Below are 23,848 nucleotides of genomic sequence, written 5' to 3' on the forward strand. Positions count from 1 at the left end.
CCCTGAAGTGCCACAGATGCTCGCACGATGTTACTGTTGGTCTTCAACTTCATCTTCTACACAGACACGGAAAACGACACTAGGTAAAAAAAAACCATGCTACTATACACCGAGCCAGACACTTCTCACAGGCGCAGCAGGCAAACACACAGACACACTCCTCACCCCCCTGACACCATTAACACACACACAGCACTGCTCGAAGCCTAAGCCCGGTTCATCTTCATGCAAGAGTGTCAAGTGCCCTCGCGGACTACAGCTACGTCAATGCCATAAGCTCAAAGGCAGGCGGGAACAGAATGTAGCACTAATTAAAAAGGGAGAGAAGAAGCCGCCCTTCAAATGAGGTCGAGCACTAACATGAGTCGGCAAAGCAACCGAAGGGGCACTATACAAAATCAAGGACAATCAAGTGCGTCATACAGGCTGTATCATAAAACAGTGCATTGATATAGTAAACGCATCGGTTATATTCAAGTTCTATATGGTTGTGGTGGAGCAGTGATAACGCTGACGACTTGGTAGGAATGGGTTCAATGCCAGTCTGTGTCGTTTTGGATAGAAGCGTCTGCTGAATGCCAGTCAACTTGAACTTTATCTAAGATGAAATTGATCTAATTCCAATTCACAATGTACTCTTTCTCTTTCTAGCACTTTCTCTCACCACTTCCTGTCTCTTCTCGAATGTGGCGAAGCTATAGCCGGAGTCTCTAGCACTTTCCATAAACCTCTTACAGTACATCAGCTTCCTGGCCTTCACATCAGCTGTTTGCCCTACACCTCACATGCACTTTAGATAAAAGCCCATAGACAGATTCAAGAGGAGCATAGGAGCAGAGGAGAAGAGTGCATACAGTATACAGGAGTGAGGTGATCCTCACAGTGGCATCAGTGGTATTGTTATGACCTCTTTCCTCTGAAACTCTGGTCAGCTGTGTTCTTGGAAGGAGAAACTGCTTATTCAGTGCCATGCAAGGATGTGGGTAGAGAGAGTGGGCAAAACAAATTCTTTCTGAAGTCCAGTTCAGGAACTGCCCTAACCTAGGGGCTCTGGACATCAAAAGAATCCCTTTCTGAAATGCAAACTATGAAGAAAGGCTTAGTCCGGCAAGTTCCAACTCTAACAGACGGATATTAAAGTCCTGCTACAGAAAAAAGTGAAAAGGAACTGGTGAGGTTACAACACCACCACTGAAAAACAATACAACACTAATTTTGCATACTGTATTTGCCCAGTCATACTCTCCCAGATAGAACCTGCAGAATATCACTTGTACAACAGTTACTGACTGACCGTCTCAGAGTCTAGACTATGTCCTAAAATGACCATCTTGAACTGTGTTTGTGGTGCACATGCATTAAGAGGCCTGCCATGAATACAGAGGATGTGTTTGGGACTGTAATGTGAAATCCAGACAGCTGATTTCTTCCTCAAATATGTAAGAAAACACACGCTCATATTTGTGCCACAAAGAAAAATGAACATGCTCTTGTCCAGTGTCAAGTCACCAGATACACTGGGAGAGGAGTAAGCCTGACGTTGTCATACTTAAAATTCTAGTCAGAATTTGAGGCTGATACTGCTCCATTAGGCTGTGATTATGGGTCATGTTTCAACCGAACCAGGAAAAAAAATGCCTCTTCACTCAATTAGACAGACCTACAACCAATCAGAGCAGCATCTTTGTTGTAAACGGATTCAACCCAAGCGCTCTGTGGTGACGTGGTTGATTATGCTACTGTTGATCATCTGCCCATCATCGTATTAAGCCCGCCCTGAACATTTGATAGGTCCGAATAGCTCTGGTTCGAGCATAGTTGCACCACGACGGAGCAATGCCAGACCAAATGGTGAAAGTAAGACGTGAGATGTGTGGGACTGAGGTGGTGGGATGTGAATGGTGAGAGTGAAGTTTTGTAGGGAGTCTGGGAAGAGTGTTGGGAAAATCTTTGGGGTGAGATGTCAGGTGGGGGGTGTGGTGTGTTGAAGTGGGCATGAGGTGGTGGTAGTGGGGGGTGTGGTGTGGTGTGTTGAGGTGGGCATGAAGCATTTGGTGGGGGGGTGTGGTGTGTTGAGGTGGGCATGAGGTGGTGGTGGTGGTGGGGGGGTGTGGTGTGGTGTGTTGAGGTGGGCATGAGGTGTGGGTGGAGGAAAAGGATGTTGTGGAGGACAGGTGTGTGTCTTCAGGTGTAGGTATAGAGCGTGATGTGTTAACGGGAGTGCTGACGTACCCAGGGTGCGATGCAGCGAATCGGAGGTGCTGGGTCGGCTGCCACTTCGCGTAGGGGGACGGGAGTCGAAACTGGACAGGGGGAGGCTTTCTCGACTGAGAGGATAGTCTCCTTCTCGCTGGGAATCTCTGGAGAGAGGGAGACAGAGAGAGAGAGAGAGTCTATTTTCCAGTATATTCCCAACATGTTTGGAGACCCGGAAAAATGGTTTTGATGTGTGAGCGAATGTAAAATGTAGCAAATATTGTTGTAAAAGATTCCTACAGCCGACGTACGCACAACAGAAATGTTAGTTTCAGGTAGTATCACCACTAATGTTCTGTGGAAACATCTCCACTTATTGTACTTGTGCATGCATCACTGGCCTTCTGTTTGGGGGAAAACGTGATTCAACACAGGACACCGGCAGACTAATTATCAACCTCTATCTTGGCAAATGTGAGCCCATGCCACCTGAGCATCAGGTCCCGACTTGCTTCTGAGCATGGACCCTGTCCAGCTCAAACTGCTGCCTCTGCCCCTGTGTGGTCCCAGGGCACCTGTGACCCTCTACAGCCTTTTCATGGCTGAAAATACAGGCACTTAGGCAGCATAACAATCCCTGGCGCTCCACAAAGGGCTCACAAACTCACAGTTATTGTTCGTCCCGTCGACTCAGTGAAGCCAGAGGCTGACAAAGGCCTGGGGAACCGGAGACAGAGGACCGAGGTTCTCATTGTTGGATTTGAGGTCAACCTTGCCGACCTCAATAAGCCACCACACGCCCTTACCTGACAGATGGGATTTATGACCAAGTGCTCATAACAAGGACCCGAAAAAGGGGACACCTAAATGTCCCCCGGACACTGTGACTGGACTAGAGAGGACACCATTGCTGATAGACACTGGACACTGTGGACAGTGGTTAATGATCTGCTGATATATCCGCTTCCTTAGGGGGCATTAACAGTATGTGCTTTGTGTCTCCAAAACGTGAGGTGCATTGCCAATACTCCAGCAGAGGCAACCTTACAGTGTGCCAGACCAGGTCCCATATCTGCCTTTTGTTGAGGTGAGACATAGTGGAGCGATAAGATCAAGTGACCCGTTACAATAGGTGGGAATGCATTTCCATGCCAACTGTAATGGTTCACCGTGGCTTCGGCAGCTGGGCTTCTTTCACAAGACTCAGAGAGGTAGAACTTACCTGAGAGCGCGACCAAAAATAGATCAGTGACATTCAGCCAGATCACATATTCCTGTGCCGTTTTGTAAGGGTAACCGCTGTTTCCGCCAGCCATTTAAAGGATAACTTAGTAAGTGTGTGTGTATGTGTGTCTGTGTACATTTTTGAGCTGCAGTGTGGCACTCACAGTGCCACTGGAGATACAGTACGACACATCTTAATTATCCTACCAGTGATAAGGTCACCATTCGCAAAATAGTCAAAGGATAGTCAAAGGGTCTTATTTCAACGCATTTTGTCCACACAGAAATCGGTCAATTGATCTCGACAGTAACAGTAACTTGGGAGAACACTCTTGGCCAGCCACAGCAGGAAATAGCCTGTTGTGGGGAAACTAGACTAGAGCACCTGTTATCTTAATTGAAGTCAAATGCGTGAAACAATAAGCCACACCTCTGCTTTCCCAACAGCAATCCACACGATACCTCATGACTTAAGTGCACCGATCAGAAAACAGTGGCTAAAAAGGGAGAGTTTCCTGACAATCTCAAATGTCCTTGCCCAGATAAGATATAGTATAACAATTAAATGACACATTACACGATAATCACTGATAAGATATAGTATAACCATTACATTACACATTACAGTACACTATAACTGAGATCTTTCAGTTTGGCTGTTACAGTAGTTTTGAGGCAATGGATGAAATGCAGATGCTTGTTACAGGCACAAGCCTACGAATTATGTATTTTGTGATGGAGTATTGCAATATACTACTGTATTGAGTTTTGAACGCAACCATACAATGCTGGTCTGTGTGCTTGTGGTTTTGTGTAATTATACTGTATTATACAGGAAGACTTGCTCAGGTGTTTGAGTATGATAATCCATTTGACATTTAAATGTGACAGTGGAAGAACAATGTACATCTGTGTACAGATGGTACGGGTTGAGAATGCTCCTTTCATTCCCGCACATCGGGACTCCCGAAGCATCGGGAAAACTGCAACCGCAAGGGGGCAACATAGACCGCCCGAGTTTTCGAATGTTTACAGCCTACCTCACAGCTCTCTCACTCGACGTAGCCTATAACTCAGTCAGTCCAGCAGAGATGCCAGAGCAACGTTTTGGTCAACGGAGAGGGAGAGAAATGCTCCGCATATCCGTCTCATTTAATCATTAAAATGAAAGTGATTGGCGAAATTAATCAAACGACGTTTCAATAAACCATTGTTGAAATGAATGAAAATGGTTTTAGAAACCTATAGGCCTATCAGAAGGACTATTTCCTTCAATTCAACCTGAAATAGGCTACTCGAAAGGCAACCTTAGATTACAGTAATTCATGAATTCATTACGGTTACAAGACCGCATTTCCGTGAATAGGCTATTATTGTCAACGTCAAGGCGAAGACGAAAGAGATGGACAAGATGGACATTTTGGCAACATTTACATGCTAGGAATAGGCCTACTTAGAAATGTGTAAGCTATTTTAAAACGGAGGTTTGTTCATTTTAACCGGCGACGTTTCAAGTACATTTCCCGAATAAAGCCTATTGAACTTCACATCCAGTTGTGGCGCAAGTGGTTGATGCATAGGTATCGTATGCCAGCGACCGGGGTTCGAAACCTAGTCGAAGAACCTCTCCGGAACCCATCAAAAGAAAATGCATCGATTTATTAAAAGAAACGAAAGACTTCCTGTTTTGAGATTCTTTTTATGTTTGCGATGTCTGCTGAAAAGAAAAGTTAATATGTTAATTCGTGGTTCAGCGCGCACTCACACACATTTTTACATTGACATAGTGTCGGGCTCAAGTGTCGTGTCGTCCTCAGTGCCGCATATAGGCTATAATGTAGTGACCTGGTTAGACGAGTGTGGGGGAGGGGGAATGATCGCACAAGACAATAATGCTCTTCATGAAATGGATCTCACAGGCGGCTGTCTGTTTTTAAATGTAGCCTACTACACCACTTGCGAAATCGGACGTGGCACATAGCCTAATTATTAGGCTACTGGATAGCAAATCCATAGACTTTGTTCATCCTATATCCTTGGCGGAGATAATAATTAGGCATATCAAATTAAAAGCACACTACGACAGGTATACTTGTGTGATCACGCAACACAAGAGAGCATTTAGCGATGGGACAGTTGTGAATGAGTGCTTAACACCCTGGAGTCTAAATACCCCCGGGGGATTTGAAAAACTGTTCCAAACACACATCTCAATCTCTGCTTTTATCATATTATAGAGACACCATTAGAAGCCTTTAATCAACTCGTTTTCAAATATATAGCCTATGTTTTAAGAGAATATGGCAATGATAATGGCACTTTCTAAAAACAATAAATTCGTAGGATTTGTCCTTTCACCTGCAGCAGGCCCATTCAAAAGCCCATCCACCTAATTTGCATTTGAAAGAGCCAATCACTAAAGTGACACATTTAGTCTAGCCTACTTTATTAGTTTTTTTTGACCCCTCTAATAAATTGCCTATAGTCCTACTACGATAATGGAGGAAGGGCTGCCTAACTGTTCCCCCTAAGAGTTTTTTCATAAGATAAAATGTTTACTCTATTTAAGTTTAGGATTTGGTAGACAAGACAACCTCGGAAAAGTTCTTCAGATAAACAATGTTTTATTGAATTAAAGGAAAGAAAATGTATCGCCAGGGTTTCGGGGCTTGCGAAGGCATTCGTTGATCTTATCGATGCAGTCCTTGCGGCCACTTCTCCCCATCGTAGGAAACTTTCTGCTTAGTGTTGACAAAGGTCTTGACGTTGTGTGGCAGTGCTTGCTTGCCCTTCGATCCATCCCAGTTGGTGGTTTTGCACCAGGCTCTAGTGCTCCTTTGTGGTGATGGCTCTGAAGAGCAGGCATCCGTATCTACCAGTGATGCGCGGGCTGATCCAAATCGAGCGCACCCGCGGTTATGGGTCAAGAAAAAATATTTTTAATGATATGCGGGTCATGTTTGGTCGGGTCGGTAAAAAAAATAAATTGTCATTTATATCGTACATAATTGTCTTTAGAAGAAAAAGACATAAGTTGCAGCATTCCCACTGAAACGCGATTCTATCCCCCACATTTTGTCACGAACATGTAGAAATGCACTTGTTGTTTCTGCGTAGACAGACCCTCGGCTACACTTGACATGCAGTTGTGTTCTGTTCTCAGAGCATATGCTTTCTCTGTCTATGATCTGCAGCTTTTATCTCGAACTGCTGGCCTCTACAGAAAGTGGCAGAATCGTCTACTGAGCAGCGAAGTTGCCGATGCAATGCGTGTTTCTCAAGTCTGATAATTTCCAGCAAGATCGAATGGTATTATGGAAAGAAAAATAAACTAAAAGTTTCCCAAATCAGGAAATATTTCTTAATTTAATGTCATCAAGGCATATAGCCTACAATTGGTATGAGCATGCAATATGTGCGTCCTTGCGCAACTTATAGGCCTAGTGGCTCGTTGGAAAGCCCCACGTCTGCTCTTCCCCACGTCGTGCAATAAAGGTTTCATCTCGCTGCAATTTATAATCGCGGAGCAATGGACTTTTGGTCCATTGATGAAGACGTTAATAAAGAGTTTCTTAATAATATTCTATGCCTGCATTTCATGCTTGGGAGAGCTTCAAGGCATTCATGTGAGGAACGGCTGAAACAGAATTTGTATAGGAAAATCCTAGGCTAATTATGTTCAATGTTGAGTCAAACAGCCACATTTTTGGATGAATGCCGACACGGAAGAAAAAAAAGGTAGACTAAATGCATGTTTCCCAAATTCTGAGCAATTATAGGCTATATATAATTAGGCAATATAGGCTATATTATTGTTTTACATGCATATGAGATACCAATTTTGCATAGCTCAATGACGCTACGACTAAGTTAGACTAGGCTACTTTTTACAATAAGCGGGTCGGGAAGCGGGTCGGGTCCTGTATTTCAATATTTTTTTTTTGCGGTCCGAGTTGCGGTCGGGTTAGTTGTAAACGGCGGGGCGGGGCGGGGCGTTCAGACACGTACCCGCGCATCACTGGTATCTACCAACGTTGCCGCGACTCTGTTGGTGAATTCGAGCATGTTGTTCTAATCTGGGCCAACAGCAAGCAAAGTCACGTCATCGTGCTGAGAAGGAACTTGAATGCTGTTGTCGAATGTGGCAGAGAATACAGAAGAAGACTTTAACTATTACTTATATATTCTTATGACGAAACGCGAAGAATAAATACGAGGACTGACCATCTCGCCTCTCCGCGTTTCCCCCAATAGGCCTACCATGGCGACAAAGAAATAAATATGATTTGACATTTTAATGTTTGTAGCGCGCCAGTTTACCCAGTGTGTGTGCATTGAGTAGTTCCTTAAAATACGGAACAAAGAGCGTCCCGTAGGCTATCTGTTCAATACAGAAGAAGACTTTAACTATTACTTATATATTTCTTATAACGAAACGCGAAGAAAAAATACGAGGACTGACCATCTCGCCTCTCCGCGTTTCCCCCAATATCATGGCGACAAAGAGAAATACATATGATTTGACATTTTAATGTTTGTAGCGCGCCAGTTTACCCAGTGTGTGTGCATTGAGTAGTTCCTTAAAATACGGAACAAAGAGCGTCCCGTAGGCTATCTGTTTAATACAGAAGAAGACTTTAACTATTACTTATATATTTCTTATAACGAAACGCGAAGAAAAAATACGAGGACTGACCATCTCGCCTCTCCGCGTTTCCCCCAATATCATGGCGACAAAGAGAAATAAATATGATTTGACATTTTAATGTTTGTAGCGCGCCAGTTTACCCAGTGTGTGTGAATTGAGCAGTTCCTTAAAATACGGAACAAAGAGCGTCCTGTAGGCTATCTGTTTAATACAGAAGAAGACTTTAACTATTACTTATATATTTCTTATAACGAAACGCGAAGAACAAATACGAAGACTGACCATCTCGCCTCTCCGCGTTTCCCCCAATATCATGGCGACAAAGAGAAATAAATATGATTTGACATTTTAATGTTTGTAGCGCGCCAGTTTACCCAGTGTGTGTGCATTGAGTAGTTCCTTAAAATAGCCTACGGAACAAAGAGCGTCCCGTAGGCTATCTGTTTAATACGGAAGAAGACTTTAACTATTAGGCTACTTATATATTTCTTATAACGCTGGCTGTAGGCGATTTCTATAACCATTTTCATTCATTTCAACAATGGTTCATTGAAGTGTCGTTTGAATAATTTCGCCAGTCATCACCTTCATTTTAATGATTCAGTGAGATTAAGGAGTCGACTATTGACGGATATGCGGTCTTCATCATTAAATGCAGTTGAAACTTTCTGCCACCTGGTGGTTTTTTGGGTACATTGCCTTAGCCTCGAAAAAAATCGGCTTGACGCACTGCGGGATCTCTTCGGGAGTCCCGCGGGAGAAGGTGCATTCTCAACCCGTACCCACTGTATGTACACTGATGTCGCCTTCGAAAGGTGTGTCACTCAGGGCCAGATGTACTAACGTTTTGCGCCCATTTCAGGCGTAACGTGCGCGTATAAACATGGGGAGGATATGTACAAACAAGCCGCAATGAGGGAAACGCGCAGACTGCCTGCCGTGGGAGCTGAAAATGGCTATTTGCGCTTTTCCGTGTCATGCATATTAATTCCTGGGCGGATCAGGTGAAAATGGGTGTAACGCGCAAGTACAGGGGAGGAGAGGTGCTAATAGCGATTGATTAAGTATTCCGCCAGATGTATGAAAACAGCGCACGTCTATTTTGCGTTGAAAAACTTCCGCCTTCTGAAAGCAGGTGTAATCGAGATTGCGGTTAAATGCGTCTATTAGAAAAACTTTTAGAGACAGCTGAATCAATATTCAGAGCATCCGTTTTCTTCATTGTGCTATGTCAAAACCAACCTTAACTTTTGTTTGCCTCTCTAAAATCGTATTTTCTCTTTCATGACATACATACAGACGGCATCTCGTCATAGCCGTGGTTACCGCCCCCAGTTACCGTGTTAACCATGGCTGAAACACCCCCCGTGGGGGAAAACATTTGTTTTCTGCTAGCGAGTTAGCCCATTGACTTTCATGTGTGATGTTAGCATGTTTTCCCCCACAGAGGGGGCGGCAACCTTCTAACCGTCTGTATCTATAGCCTACACTTCCCAATCTGTTAGACTAGGCATTAAGTCATATCCCAAGTCTACGTGCAGTAAATAGTTCAAGTATTTTTTAAGTGGATTTGAATAACTACTAGGCCTACTCTGTCTGTCGATGCTCGTTGACAAATCTCTTTGTATCATGTATGATCGCTAAACTTTGATTCTTTTTAATGTTGCAATATTCAACTGCGCAGTCTGCGCTCGTTGTTCAGCTCTGCATGCGCGCAATTGGCGTGGTAAAGGGGGCGGGAACGGGCGGCACTGAACGCAGTTAACGTAATGAAGTGATGGCTTAGTAAATTCCACGCAATATAGCAAGGCACAGCGTTCGCACTCTGCGCATACAAAAACTCGCTATTAGCGCTGTCTTAGTACATCTGGCCCTCAGTGTGTGTATCTGTGTGTGTTAGGGGTGTAACGGTACACAAACATCACAATTTGGTACGTGGTATCTCCGGAACCTAACGTCCTGTACCTAAACGGTACTAAAGGTATAAATATGTGCACCTTTACACCCCTCGTGTGTTTGTGTGTGTCTGTCTGCTCTTACATTGTGTTTCGATGCGAACTCGGTGTCACTGGCCGTTGTAAGGGTTCATCCACGCTGTGGCCTGCAGGCGGACCTGACCTCCTCTTTGTCTTCGCCATGTTGGTCATGATCTGGAAAATTCCAAATTCTTGGTCACATATCTCCTCACGTTACATCCACTGAGAGGCCTGAGGAGTCAGACTTTTGCCTAAATATTTAACAAAACATAACAAACACCTGGGTGTTTGTAGGAATGAGGATGTAACAGGATATTAAAGTAATCAACCAGAGAAAACAGAAGCGTGGCGTTTGGGGATTGTCATGATGTCCACAAATGCAGGTCTCTATGTGTCATTCCTAGACTGTCATCCTTGCTTTGTGATGGGAAATACACTTCAGCCTATTAATGTGTGACCTATTTAATTCAATTTCCTCTTACCTTACCCAACAGGTTGCTTTCAAGATCAAGTTGGCGTTAGGCCTACATAGTCTAACAAGACATTGCCACACACACTGGCCACTTCCTGGTAGATAATATTTTTCTTTTGAAGTTTGATTATACTTTAAGCATAGTGTTATCAATCTCCTTGGCTGATTAAAAATGATTCACATTGAACTTTTTCAAATACATTTTCCTGTACATGAGTGTGGTGAGCATAACTGCACTTTTGTGTAGGAACTTTTTCTATTGAACCTATTTCTACTATTACTCATATTTAACAAATCAGACCCATTGTAATAGCTCAAAACCAGCTGTCCTACCCCCAGGTACTCTGTCGTGAGCAAGGACTCTCCGGAAAGTTCTTTTGGCTGTGGCTGGAGCACTTCCTCCTTGTCCAGATCTGCCTCCATCGCATCCTCCTGTGCAAACAGAGATTTGAAAGGAATTAAGAGCCTGGTATGTCCCACTGAGCAGCAACAATGGAGAGGGTCTGGCCAAAGTAAAATAATAGCAAAATAACAGCAGTCAGATAAGTCCGACTCACTTGATTTAGTAAGACTGAACAACACTTACATAAGAAGCTACTTCAACAATAACATTTCATGCAATCCTATAACTTCTGTTTCAATACTCTAAAGATGCCACGCAGTCTCAGAGGTTATTTTCCAATCTTTAAGTCAACTCTGCCATTGTCTTTGTCTTTAGTCAATATTTTCCTAAATGAATGGTCCACACAAAGGTATTGAATAGCACTGTTTCTGAATAGTAAGCACCACAACTGCATACAAGTGTGTGCACGTACAGAGATACACATGGTTTTGAGTGACAGGCCATTGTTGTTGTTGTAGTTGTGGTGTTGTTGTATTTTTTTGTATCTCCTGACCCAGTTTTAAGAGGAATCAAATCTCCAAACCCAACTCCCAGGTGGATGACACCTAATATCTGTGCCGTGGAAAGATAGCCATCAACCCATTTGGGAGAGGTGTCACGGCGATAAAGGTCTGTTTATCTCTCTCTCTCTCTCATGTCTGAGGGGGCCAGTGATGTGGGTCATGCGAAGTGTACAGAACGTGCCAAAAAGTGGGGTCTTTTGTCACTCAAGCGCTACGGCACAGACACCTTCCTCACCTCGTCGTCGTCTTCCTCCTCTTCGTCGTCCGACTCGGCCCCATCTTCCGTTACGTCCCCTGAGGACACAAACACGCGGAGGATAGCGTGAGATACCACAGCATCAGCAGCACACCGGCATCAGTAACACAAAGATAAACCAGAGCAGCAGTGAAAAGCAGTGGTTCTCCTCAAACTGCTAGTGCATGTAGGCTATGGACGATGTGTCAAATCTAGCAAGAAGAAAAGTTTAAGTGGATAACGTGAAAGTGAGAGTAAGACATTCGAAAGGCTGCTTTTGATAAAGTAAAAAGAGCAAAACTGGTGCTCTAAATAGTGATTCTGTTGTCTTTGAAAGTTCCTCTTTTTGATGCATTTAAACATCATTTGGATTAACACCTGCTTTTACCAGGCAGAAATATTTCACCGCAGAACAGATGTGCGTTTTCATGGCCAGTTTTTGTACATACAGGGGAATACCTAAATAGGCACATTTTACGCTTCTCCTCACATCTTTTTACACGAAACTCCCACTTCCCCTGACCCTCCTATGAATGTATGTGCATGACACGGAAAAACACAATTTGCCAATTTTGGCTCCTGCGACAGGCAATCTGCAGGTTACCTGAAGTGGGTGCAAAAGTGTTAGTACATCTGGCTCTCAATCCACAATGTCTGACGCATTATCCTGAGTTTATGATCACACGCAATAATAAATAAATAAAATAAAATGCCCGAAAAAAGAAAGTAAAAAAGATTCGCACTGTGTTTAACAAAGAATTGTGTGAAACCATTTGGCTACTTGCAACATATCACATTAAATCAATTTGGAGCAGCAGTGCTATCTCTCATAACAGTATTTACATAGCTATAAAGACTAAATACACAAACACTGACCTATCATGAGTGACCACTGAACACGTGTGCATTAGTGGCTTCATATAAACTAAAGGTAAATGTCAAGAGAGGATAAGCTTAAAAGCACAGGGTCGATGACATATTTGATACAAACGGGCCTTATCTCTCTAATGTGCATTAATCACACAATAATATACATAAATACTGAGATTTAAATAGAGACTTAAAGGTGTGAAGCCTGCGTTGCACGTTCTGTTGTTTGCCTTCAAGGACAGAGCTGATTACTTAGCATAATCGGATAGATGATGATTAACTGTTCCAATGAAGTACATGACTTTCAATAAATCACCACACACGTAAACAAAATCATGCTACTATCAGGTTTCACTTAACTGGGTTTGGTCAATATCGTTTTCTGTGGAATGCATTTTGGCGTTGTCTGTGTATGTAGTCGTGGTTATGGCGACAGGGTGAGGTTTACCTGAATTGAGCTGTTTAATGATAAACTCAATCTGCCTGTTGAGCTCCGGGTTCTCTTCTTTGCTATAGCAACACAGGATCTCTTCCATGCTCTGTAAAAAACAACAGAGGAGGAAACATGCACAACAACGTTCAATATCTGCTGTTAACATGATGATGAATTTGTGTGGGTGTCAATACGTCAATTACTTTAAACACACACAAACTCTCTCTCTCTCTCTCTCTCTCTCTCTCTCACACACACACAGACACAGACACAGACACAGACACAGACACAGACACAGACACAGACACAGACACAGACACAGACACAGACACACACACACACACACACACACACACACACACACACACACACACACACACACACACACACACACACACACACATCCACTCACCACTTCTCTGGCTGCCTCACGAACAGCAGAGATCCCCAGTATGCTATACAAGGCTCCATTCACATAAGGCCGGATCTGCCACAAAAAAAATACACAACTGCTGAATTAATTATAATATCTTAAATGTTCATTAACCTCTGTGTAAATACCGATTATGGCCAAGGAATAACTTCTTTATGCCATCTTAATAGGTGGATCATGCTTTGGGTGAGTCCACACCGCAATGTTTACCTATTCTTTCTGAAATAAAGGCGCATACTGTACACATAGACTGCATGCACCACTGGCCACCTTTGATGTGAACGAGACATTAGGCTGGATTCTTTCAAGGCCCAGTGGATTGTCAAATATGAATTGACAAATGTTGATTCATGCACACAGACAGATAGATAGACACACACACACAAATATGGCCACAGGACTGTGGACACAATGCAACCAGGTGTGCCACTTCATGGTCATCTTAAGGGATAAAACCACAGCATTCACCTCGTGGTTTTCGTGTCCCAGGAGGTCAGTCAGAACTTTCAGCACATGTTTGGCATTCTCAGCACACTTCCTTTTGCCTGTGGGCACAAACATCATTGGTCAGGGTCTACATTTGACCAACGGCAAATGCACTTTAGACATTCTGATTAACACAGACATTAAAAGACATAACATAAACAACATCAAAACTAAATTGAATGAGTTCTGTGAGCTCATGGATTGAATTTAACTAGCTGATTGTCCATGGGCAACGATGCGGACTCTCTTACTGTGAACAGGATTCAATTATGCAAACAACTGTTCTGGATTACACAACCATCTCCTGAAAATACACTGGCTTGGCTTTGCGAAAGTCAATACTGTATACTAGGGATGGAAATTCACCTGCCAAATGTGGGTGAATTAATGTACTGGCAGGCGACTTATCAACTTATTAGTCACTTATTGGTCACACAAGAAATTAGAGCTGGCACAGGTTACCACAACTATACCGTCAGATCTGGTGTAAATTTAATTTCAACAACTTCACGGAAAACTATGAGACGGTACTATTTAGACTTATGAGGCTGATGGACTCACATCTCCACACTTATTTGTCGTGGTGGAATCTCACAAACTCCTCCCTCAACACATTACAAACGTACATCAAAATAAACAGCAGACCTCACCAATGACAAAGGTGTAAAGCATTGCCCTGTACAATTAGCTGCTCCATCCAGCGTAATCCAGTTTTGAAATTGTAGCACATTTCTACAGGGTCTCTAGCCTTTGTAATACATTATTTCATAAGGCCAATTTTCATAAATGTCAAAAATATCCCCTAGATAACTAAATATTAACATTGGAGGATATAGAGCTCATGGGTAAGAGTTTGTCCATGTAGCCTTAATGATTTCTTTTTCACAAAATGCTAAGCACGTATGTATTTCGGTTTCTCAAAGCTGGGCTATGCAATGCATGATTTCAAAAACAGGGTCAATAGAGGAAATAAATGTATATACCCTAGATAGCTGTAAATATTTCAAATCAGATGATGTACTGTAGTATAGTTAGATCAAGTTGCCTTAAAGATGCACTTTTATGGCAAGACATATGGCATATGAATGTGGTTCTGTTGATCTTTAGTGCTGTTGCATGTATTGTGCATGGAGGGCCAATATGAGTTCACATTGTTCCAATAATGCAGATAACCTTGAAAATTGTGATTAATATAATCACATATTGATATTGACATATGATATCACATATTCATACCTAGTGTTTACAAGTGCAGTGACAGGTGGACAAAACATTTCCATCTCTGCTTGTATGTGCACTTTATCATAATGACACCCATTTTCAGTGACCTCTCAGCCAGTAAAAAAGAGAGCACGTCTACCTTGTGTGCGCAGGCACAAGTTCATGAGCAGGGCCACGGCGTACTCCAGCGTGTAGTCTGTAAGGCAGTCCGAGTCATGGAGCTCGTCCACCAGCCAGCCAATCAGACCAGCCCTGATCATGGCTGTCTGCTGGGCTCGCCTGTGAGAAGCCAATCAGACAGAGGAAATATAAGAGCGTGGCAATACAAGTCGAATATCTCAGAATCAAGAAGGTTGAAGAATGGAGATCATTCAGAAGATCACAAAGATCAAAAAGATCAAGAAGTTATTCTGTCCAGTTGGACAGAATTGGAGGACTCACTAAGGGAAGAAGGAAAGCAGAGAGTGCGCTGACTGAGCAAAGTGATGTTGCTAGCTTTAGTCACAACATGGATTCAATGGCTAAATCAACATACAGTAACAAAGCACTACATGTCTGATATTAGTAGCTCTGACCACATGTCAAACATGTTACATGCAGTTCATGGGACGGTCAGGTAAATGTCTCTTTGGTTTAGGCGCTGGATGAAATGTGAACTAGGGACCTGAGGCTGAGCTTCTGTAAGGCTCCCAGGAGGTTTTCCCTGGTCAGCGAGTCCTTCTCCTCCAACTTCATGGTGTCCAGAAGAATCTTCAGCAGAGACGGGATCTGAGACAAGTACATTCGGCCTAGAGAGGCGAAGAAACAAATTTGATCAAATCAACAGTAGATACCACAAACCGGCCTACTACAACAGAGCTTTCCATTTCCATTGTCCATAGACTAGCTCAGCTCAGGAGCTACCTGATCCACATTTATTGACTTACCATCTGACAGGGAGGCGAACGCATTGATGAGTCGGGCCATGTACTGACGAACAATCTCATTTTTTGATTTCATCAGGTGTAGCACGGTCTTCTGCAAAAACAGTCAGAATTTAAGGTATAACAAACACCAACTTACAGGTTTACACATAACACTGTTCAATGCATTCTCAACAAGCCTGTTGTTGGCTCATTACAGTGCTTAATATGTATGTGAAAGGTCAGTTTGACAGATGGATGTTTAAATTTGAGGTTTTTCAAATTTTTCAAGTTCTAAATGTCAATGTCAATGTCAATGTCAAATTATTTGTATAGCACTTTAAAAAACAACAACAGTTGACCAAAGTGCTGTAAAACAAACGATCCGACAAACAAGAAACATACATAAGACAACAGAGGCTAGACGGAGCGGCGTAGTCGCCAGCGTGCCCGTGACACCTAAATGTCACATGCCATGTTGCAGACACTGGTAAAAAAGGCAACCGTGTGGAACAAGATGTGTAGAAAAAATAGTTTGCATTGTTCTTACATTTCACAGACTTATGTAACACGTAACACAGTGGAATAGTGGCAGCAGAGCAGTCTCATTGACTACCCAAGGAGCTTATCCCAAGTCAAGTGAGGTAATGGGCCTCAGGGTCTCAGAAGAGAAAAGCTACGATCTGCCACCACGAATAACCTGACCTCAACTACTTCAAGCGCTGCATTGTAAGAAATTGTAAAGAAATGCAATTGGGAACATTTTCCATTTACTTGAAAAATAAGCCTCACAAATCCAGTCATCAATTATATATGCAGGTATCAATGAACATTAGTTAACATCAAATTTCACAAGCACACTGACAAAAATACAAAATCCATAATCAAAGACTCGCAAGTGACTTGACTGGATACTGAATGCATTTAAAATAATATTTAAGGACACTTATCTTATCTCATATTGTTCTACAAAAGGAAAGCGGCAAAAAAAAATCCCTATCTACTGTATGGTATTGAAAGCTATGTAAACTCAGACTACTAAAGTGTCCCATATGGATTACCAGCTGTGTGGCAGAGAGAACAGTGACAATAGGCTGAGACGTTTACCTTACAAAACCCCCCTTTTGACATCGCTGCTTCAGGTCATGTGCAGAATTACCAAACGTGAAGAGGCATACATACAAAGGGAAATAAACACCAACACAAAGGAGATTTCAGGATCCTCTGAGCTGGTGAATCATATAACCTGAGACAGCTCTTTCAGTTTTCCTTCCAAAAATCTGTAGTTACTGAAGACAGGTGACCCTGCCTGACCTCAGATGATGAAGTGTGATTTTGTTTGTGTGCGTCAAGGCTTACATTTCTGTGGCGTTGAGATGACTAGTCCCCCGGTGGTAAAGCCAGTTTCACCCAGCGTTTTACTTTACGGAACACAGTGTGAAATACATATGAAAGCCCTCAAGTTAAAAAAAGATGGGAGAGACTGATTACATTGAGTGGAACTCAGCTTGATGTATGCCTATGTCACGTCTATGTCCACACTATTTCACTTCCACGTCCCTGTGAAAAACTGAGCTGCATGTCCATATGCCCTCTGCACCGGACTCGGAGACACCCGATGATCTCGGTGACGAGAAAGAAAACTTACGGGAAAGGGTAACATGCTGCTCTTTTGGAATGTCTCGGGAAAAAAAAGAGTTCTCGGTATACGTGCACTCAGGTGACGCTTGAATCCAATAGGGAATAGGAGAGCGGGGGGTGTCTGCTCCATAACTGTGTTGTGTGCCTGGGCTGGCGGATATGGGCTGAGGGGGGAAGCAAGGTCATGAGGAGCTGGCGTACCTTCCTGGAGCTTCTGCTGCTGCTGTCGCGCTCCAGCAGGTCATTGCTGATGAAGGCCTGAAGGACGGTGTCACGCTGCTCACCGTGGACAGACCGAGTCAGCCTCTGAAAAAGGCACACACACACACACACACACACACACACACACACACACACACACACACACACACACACACACACACACAGCACAATTAGTGACACGAGGAAAAGACATTAGCACAGTTTCGGGAAACTGAAGCGAAGAAATGCCATAGCGACTCAAGGCAAGGTCATGAGACAATCTGCTCAATAACGGTAGATCTCTAGTGTGGTCTGAATTAAACTAACGTCAAAATCAATGATCAATCATGGTCACACAATGAATCATCCTGGGTGGGCCTGGAACAGCACTCTGGGATAATAAAGCGATTTGATTCCTTGGAGCTTTCTGCCAGGGAGTGTTGGAGGTTGACTCACCCAGCGCAGAGCCTGCAGCAGGAGCGCCTTGAGCCGATCCGACCCGTTGGCCAGATCCCTCTTCAGCTTCTCATAGTCTAACGAGGGCAGGAGCGGCACGTCTTTGGGCCTCCTGAGGAGAAAACATGGGGGGGGGGGGGGGGGGGGGCACACACACTAAAGTTAGACACTTCATTCACCACCGCATACACCAACATTCCTGCTAACTTTCTATCAGTTCAGTGGGAATGTAACGCTACCGGCGATGTACAGGACTAAGTACACTCAACAATGTCAATGACAAAAGAAGATTACTAACTAAGAAAAGAATCTACATGAAAAGGAAGCCCTGGCTTGGTGGTAACAAAAAACACCTTTAAGGAAAGTTACTGCATCCTAAGAAGGTGCATACTATTCTCAAAGTGTGCATCAGATTACAAAGAAAACTGCCAGTAGGAAAGAGAAGAAAACGTGGCAGTGTGCCAAAAACCAGGAGAGGAGTAGAACATTTTACCTGGGGCAGCAATTCTGTCAATTCATATAAATTATTTCCTTTTTTTTTTATGGAGACAGTAATTAACATTGCCAACATGCATCTTTCACTCATTACATATGGCTGTTTAGTCGCCAGCCAAAAATCTCAGACTTGCCATGACTCTACATGCTTTCAGCACTCAGTAGAGTTGGGCAGGTAGAACTATTTGTTCTATCGGGTCTTTTTTCTAGTGCTACAGGGCCCTGTGTTCTGATTTCCATACAGGTGGCTGTGGATGGAGAGACTCGTGGAGAACTTACGGAGGTGCGATGGAGGCACGCAGCATAGAGGAGGCCTGGAAGAGAGGGATAGAGAGAGAAACAAGAATGAAAACTATCACCATCTTTTGTCATTCTGTCAACATTGTTTTTCTATGGAGTTGCTAGCTACTTTTGAGTAATGGTGCTGGCAAAGGAGACCAATGCAGATGGACATGGCTTTTGTGTTTGTTAAAATGAATAGTTAAAACCAGGAACCAGAACTCATAAATATCAAACTGGTCAGAGGATACTGGGAGCACAACTCACAGTGGCTACAGAGCACCAATTCTTTCAGATTAAACTGACGGCCGAATAAAGAGGGAGGATTAAAACAACATTTACAGGAAAACCAACTAAGACTCACCTGTTTAATGCTAGACAACAGAAAAACAGAGAGCTCTGACCGTATTCACAAGTCTTTTCAGAGAAGGTGCGAATCTGAGTTTATATTCTGGACTCAAATGAAAAGATATCAGTGCAATCTTTCTTTCAACTACTGTACATGTATTTGCTTGACTACTTCATTATTCTTCATTAAAGAAATGAATCCATCATTCATCATCATTATTCATCCATTATGGATAATGAAGGGAGGCAATCCTGATCCTGCGCCAGAATGAGCAGCACCTTCTCTGAAAAGCTTTAATACGGCCCTTGAGCTCACCTCTCACTGAGATCGCTAGGATGCTTACCGAGACGCTTTCAGCCCAAGTAACAAGCCAGGGTGTACCAAAGCTACAGGGGCTATATACTGTACAGTACAGTAGTACATGCTGGAAAAGAATTCTGGTCGCATGCAATACCTTCAGGCGCGCATTCAGTAAACACATTTTCTTTACTCTACTTTTTGTTTGTTTTTGCATGCAGTGAGTGGCAAGGGCATGAGGATCCCTGATAAGGGCACAGGGATTATGAGAAGGGGTTAGTGAGTGGACAAGTTACCTGCCATCACTATCACATTGCACCTGGCCTTTAGGTCCAGTTTCTCCAAACAACCACTAATGAAGGTGAAGTGCTGAGATCTCACAGAGGTCATTTTCAATGTTTAGCCTTGGTGGGAGGCGGGAGACCTCAAATGTCTTGTTTCGAGTGAAAAAAGGGTGGGGATATTATCCCTATCAGCCTATCCATATCCTGTTGAACCGGGCCTGGCCTTTGTGAAACACAGAGGTGCCACACAGATCTGTCCAGGCATCTCGAGTATGAAGAATGAGTGGGCCGAAGACCAACAGAGGAACTTTTAGGATCTGGCCGAGACAGAGGAGGGTGTGTGAGCCAACAAATGTATAGCAGGAGCCCAATCTTGGTTAAACTCTGAGAGCCTCACAATAGACTAATGACTTGAGCAGCTACGCAAGAGAAGTATATGGAGTACTTATAACGTGTGTTGGCTGGATTAGGAGCCTTTGGGCGAGGTTCCATATCGCATATCGTTTAACTTCAACAGGATTAAGGAAGTCCAGGTACATCCTGGAAATTCTTTGCCCACGTACAAAAGGTCCGGCCCCATGGTAACCACCTGCAATAGTCCTATGGCAGAGCTTCACTCCAGGACACAGCAGTGATACTTTCCATTAACAAATGAGTGAAAGTCTGAGACTAGTCTGGTGCTGACCAAACTCTGGCTCTGAGGGCACTTGTGACGTCCGTTCTCCAAGTCTGCGGGGCTTTAGGAACCAGGCCCAAACAAATCATTCTCTTGGTGACTGACACAGACAAACAGCAAATGACGGGCTATGCAGGGGGAAGAAGAATAGTGACTGCAGTAACACCACTAGGGATTCAACACAACGTCCTTTTGCTTGTCAGGCAAAGAGCAGCATTCTCATAGATGGGGTTAAACATAAAGGGAAGTGGAGCCAGCCATGGCTTTCAGGAGGAATATAAAAGAAAGGGAATGGATGAGCAGTAGGGATGAGAGGAAGAGAGGAGGAAGAGAGGAGAGGGGAGGGGAGGGCAGAGGCACGGTCGGCAAGGCAATGTAGTGGGGGAGCAAGACAAGAGGGAGAAGAATGAAACATCAGAGACTTACATATCCATCATCATAAGGGCTCATAGAGTAATATCCCTTTAAGAACACACACACGCACACACACACACACACACACACACACACACACACACACACACACACACACACACAAATGCACACACACAATAGGAAGTTGTTGAATGAAGGTATACAGACACACATCAAAAACAGAAGCACAAAACTAGATTTGCCCACAAGGCGGGCCTGATAATGGCCAAGGGGAATCCACTATCCACTGATGGTAGTGTATATATGGAAGACATAGACATAGCCATCATCTTAAAGTCATGAGTCCTTTCAAATAACCCTTCCTTCCTATGCAGTAATGGAAATAGGTATTAAGAACAGCTCATCACACAGAGAATGACTATGTTGGAGGTGTGTTTTCATTACACAAGCGGCTACAGGGGGGTTATAAACTAAATATTAGTCACACATCATAAATACCTAATATCTAACCAGACTTCCATGAGGGGCAATGAAGGAAAAATGTGACACAGCAACATGGCAACAGCAACCAAGAGACACCACAGCACATTTTTAGCTAAACAAAAGACCGTTATTTCCCAGGGAAATAATAATGCTATAGGTCTTTGGACTTGGCAAACAACCGAATCATCATATCCATCAGCATCAGTGGAGTCTGAGCATTTCTTTGGGGCCATTTGGTTGGTCCCCAGGGTGCCTGGCTGGGTGTTAACCCGGTCACATGTGGGAAAGGGTGTTTTCTCACTCACAGTTCCGGGCCGGGTGAAGTCGATGCTCTGGGCCACGCTGTGTCTCATCTGGTTGCTGAAGAGACGCACACACACACCCTGGAGATACTCCGGGGAGATCTGCAACAAACAGCAGCACTCCCATGAGCCATCTGGGAAGTGTTTTTGAGCATAGGCTTGCACTGAGGGTGAGGGTTTGCGCAGATATAACATTCATACAGGGCTTGTGTGTGGCGAGCGTGTGTGTTTCTGTGTGTGATTTGGGTAGTGGTGGGGGGGGGGGGGGCTGAGTGTACCATTTTTCCACTGACAGTGGCTTCGAGTGAGTCCACCAGTTCAGCTGTGACACCGATGAGCTTGTGGTAGTCGGCCTGCATCTTCTGGAACTTTTTCACGTAGGACGAAGCCTTTCTCTCAGCTTCTGCCAACTGCAAGTGCAGTTGCTGTACTGTATCTTCAAACACACAAATACACACATCTAATTCAGTTTTACAGGAAATAGATTTTTAAAAAGCTATTCCCATGAAATATCACTCAATAACCTTTCCTGACAGAATTTTGGAATAAGAGTTTCCAAAATGCTAGTTCTCAATTTTTAAAGTCATGTTATTTAATTGTCTACTTCAGGTAATATCAATAAATGCAAAATGCTAATTCTCAATTTTTTAAGTCATGTTATTTAAACGTCTATTTCAGGTAATATCAATAAAATTGCAGTTGTGTTGTTTTGACCGGGTAAAGATAAATCAAATAACAATAACACAATTAAAGTTCCACTTAACTTGAAAAACAAAATTTATGAAAATTCATTACAATGGAGGCTACAGCATTTTTGGAACCAATCTCTTCAGATTAAACAGACAACTCCTCAACAGACGACATTGGGATATTTGATTGACAGTAGAAATAGGAGGATGCATGACATTTGGGCACAGCCTCAACATTAGTGGTTTGTGGTCTAACAAGCACACAAAATGATTCAAACTCAAGCCAAGAATGCTTAAATGCGTCACATCAGATTGAAAAGACGCCAAAAGCAATTTCATGGACACTCCTTCCCACCACAGTCCTTGTCAATGTGTGCACAATATAGTACACAGCACACATAAACTGTACATGGAGTTGTTTTCTGAACATGGGCTGCTTACCTTTGTTGCTAGAGACACCTTCTCTCTTTGACACCAGAGTTAAAGAAATAACTAGAACATAATATCAGTGATCACAAAAAGAGGAATAACTATCAGTAAAAAAAAAAAAAGGATCAAGAATGCTGCATCAAATCATCTTATTTATGATTTCCCACGGTAGTCTCATATGATTATTGTGACACATCTTTGGACATACAGACATAATTCAATATCATGCTCAGTATCACCTCACATGGGCGCAGTTCAAACAAAGGGACACAATGTCATATACCGCTGGCAGTACTTTCTGGTGTTATTTGTAAAACCAAATGAAAAGCAACACCAATTGTCTTTTGGGATTTGAACCCGCCTGAAGAATATTACATAATCTTAATCCAGGTCTTTAATAGCATGGGATAGCTTCTTTCCCCAATGGACCGGGAAGGAAAGCCTACACATCAGACTTCTTGTAAGGCTGTAATTGTTTTGATGTCAGACCAATCCAAGTTGCCCATAAGTGACTATAGACCATCCGGGTCAACACAGGGTGAGAGTCATATCAGGTTTTGCCCTGAACCACACACATCACTGATGAAGGGGGGGGGGGGGCTCTTGTTTCTGAATGACTGCATATATATGGAAGGGGCGCTGTCTGCATATTAATGCTTCCCTTGGTTCCTTGTGGGAAAGGCTTCTATGAAGGAGTTACAATGCTTCTCAGAAGTAAAATGAGAGGAGATTACATGTTTTTCATCTCCTTTCAATCTTAGGCTATTGTACTCCTACCAAAACCAGGAATGAAAGGACCTGATAATATACTTTCAGGACCATGGTGAAAAGCTATAGTATAAAGTACATTCTGCAAATTGTGCAAAACTGTCCAGTTTTATAAACATTAA

At 43.2% G+C, this 23,848-nt stretch overlaps 1 protein-coding gene across 1 annotated transcript in view; it reads right to left on the reverse strand.

Annotated features, from left to right (window-relative positions):
* Positions 1-23,848, reverse strand: part of LOC134102204 (lisH domain-containing protein ARMC9) — a 35,366-nt gene that overhangs the window by 8,630 nt on the left and 2,888 nt on the right. Inside the window, exons 7-23 of the mRNA XM_062556234.1 lie at positions 22,971-22,995; positions 22,119-22,276; positions 21,844-21,942; positions 21,107-21,142; positions 19,075-19,109; positions 18,301-18,412; positions 17,845-17,949; positions 16,027-16,117; positions 15,765-15,888; positions 15,240-15,379; positions 13,862-13,938; positions 13,373-13,447; positions 12,976-13,066; positions 11,658-11,716; positions 10,850-10,948; positions 10,109-10,218; positions 2,233-2,360 (exon numbers count right to left, since the gene is read on the reverse strand). Of these exons, the coding sequence (XP_062412218.1) occupies positions 2,233-2,360; positions 10,109-10,218; positions 10,850-10,948; positions 11,658-11,716; positions 12,976-13,066; positions 13,373-13,447; positions 13,862-13,938; positions 15,240-15,379; positions 15,765-15,888; positions 16,027-16,117; positions 17,845-17,949; positions 18,301-18,412; positions 19,075-19,109; positions 21,107-21,142; positions 21,844-21,942; positions 22,119-22,276; positions 22,971-22,995 (1,564 nt within the window). The remainder of the gene's footprint in view (positions 1-2,232; positions 2,361-10,108; positions 10,219-10,849; positions 10,949-11,657; positions 11,717-12,975; positions 13,067-13,372; positions 13,448-13,861; positions 13,939-15,239; positions 15,380-15,764; positions 15,889-16,026; positions 16,118-17,844; positions 17,950-18,300; positions 18,413-19,074; positions 19,110-21,106; positions 21,143-21,843; positions 21,943-22,118; positions 22,277-22,970; positions 22,996-23,848) is intronic.

Source organism: Sardina pilchardus, chromosome 15, assembly GCF_963854185.1.
Source record: "Sardina pilchardus chromosome 15, fSarPil1.1, whole genome shotgun sequence".
NCBI classification, from domain to species: domain Eukaryota; kingdom Metazoa; phylum Chordata; class Actinopteri; order Clupeiformes; family Clupeidae; genus Sardina; species Sardina pilchardus.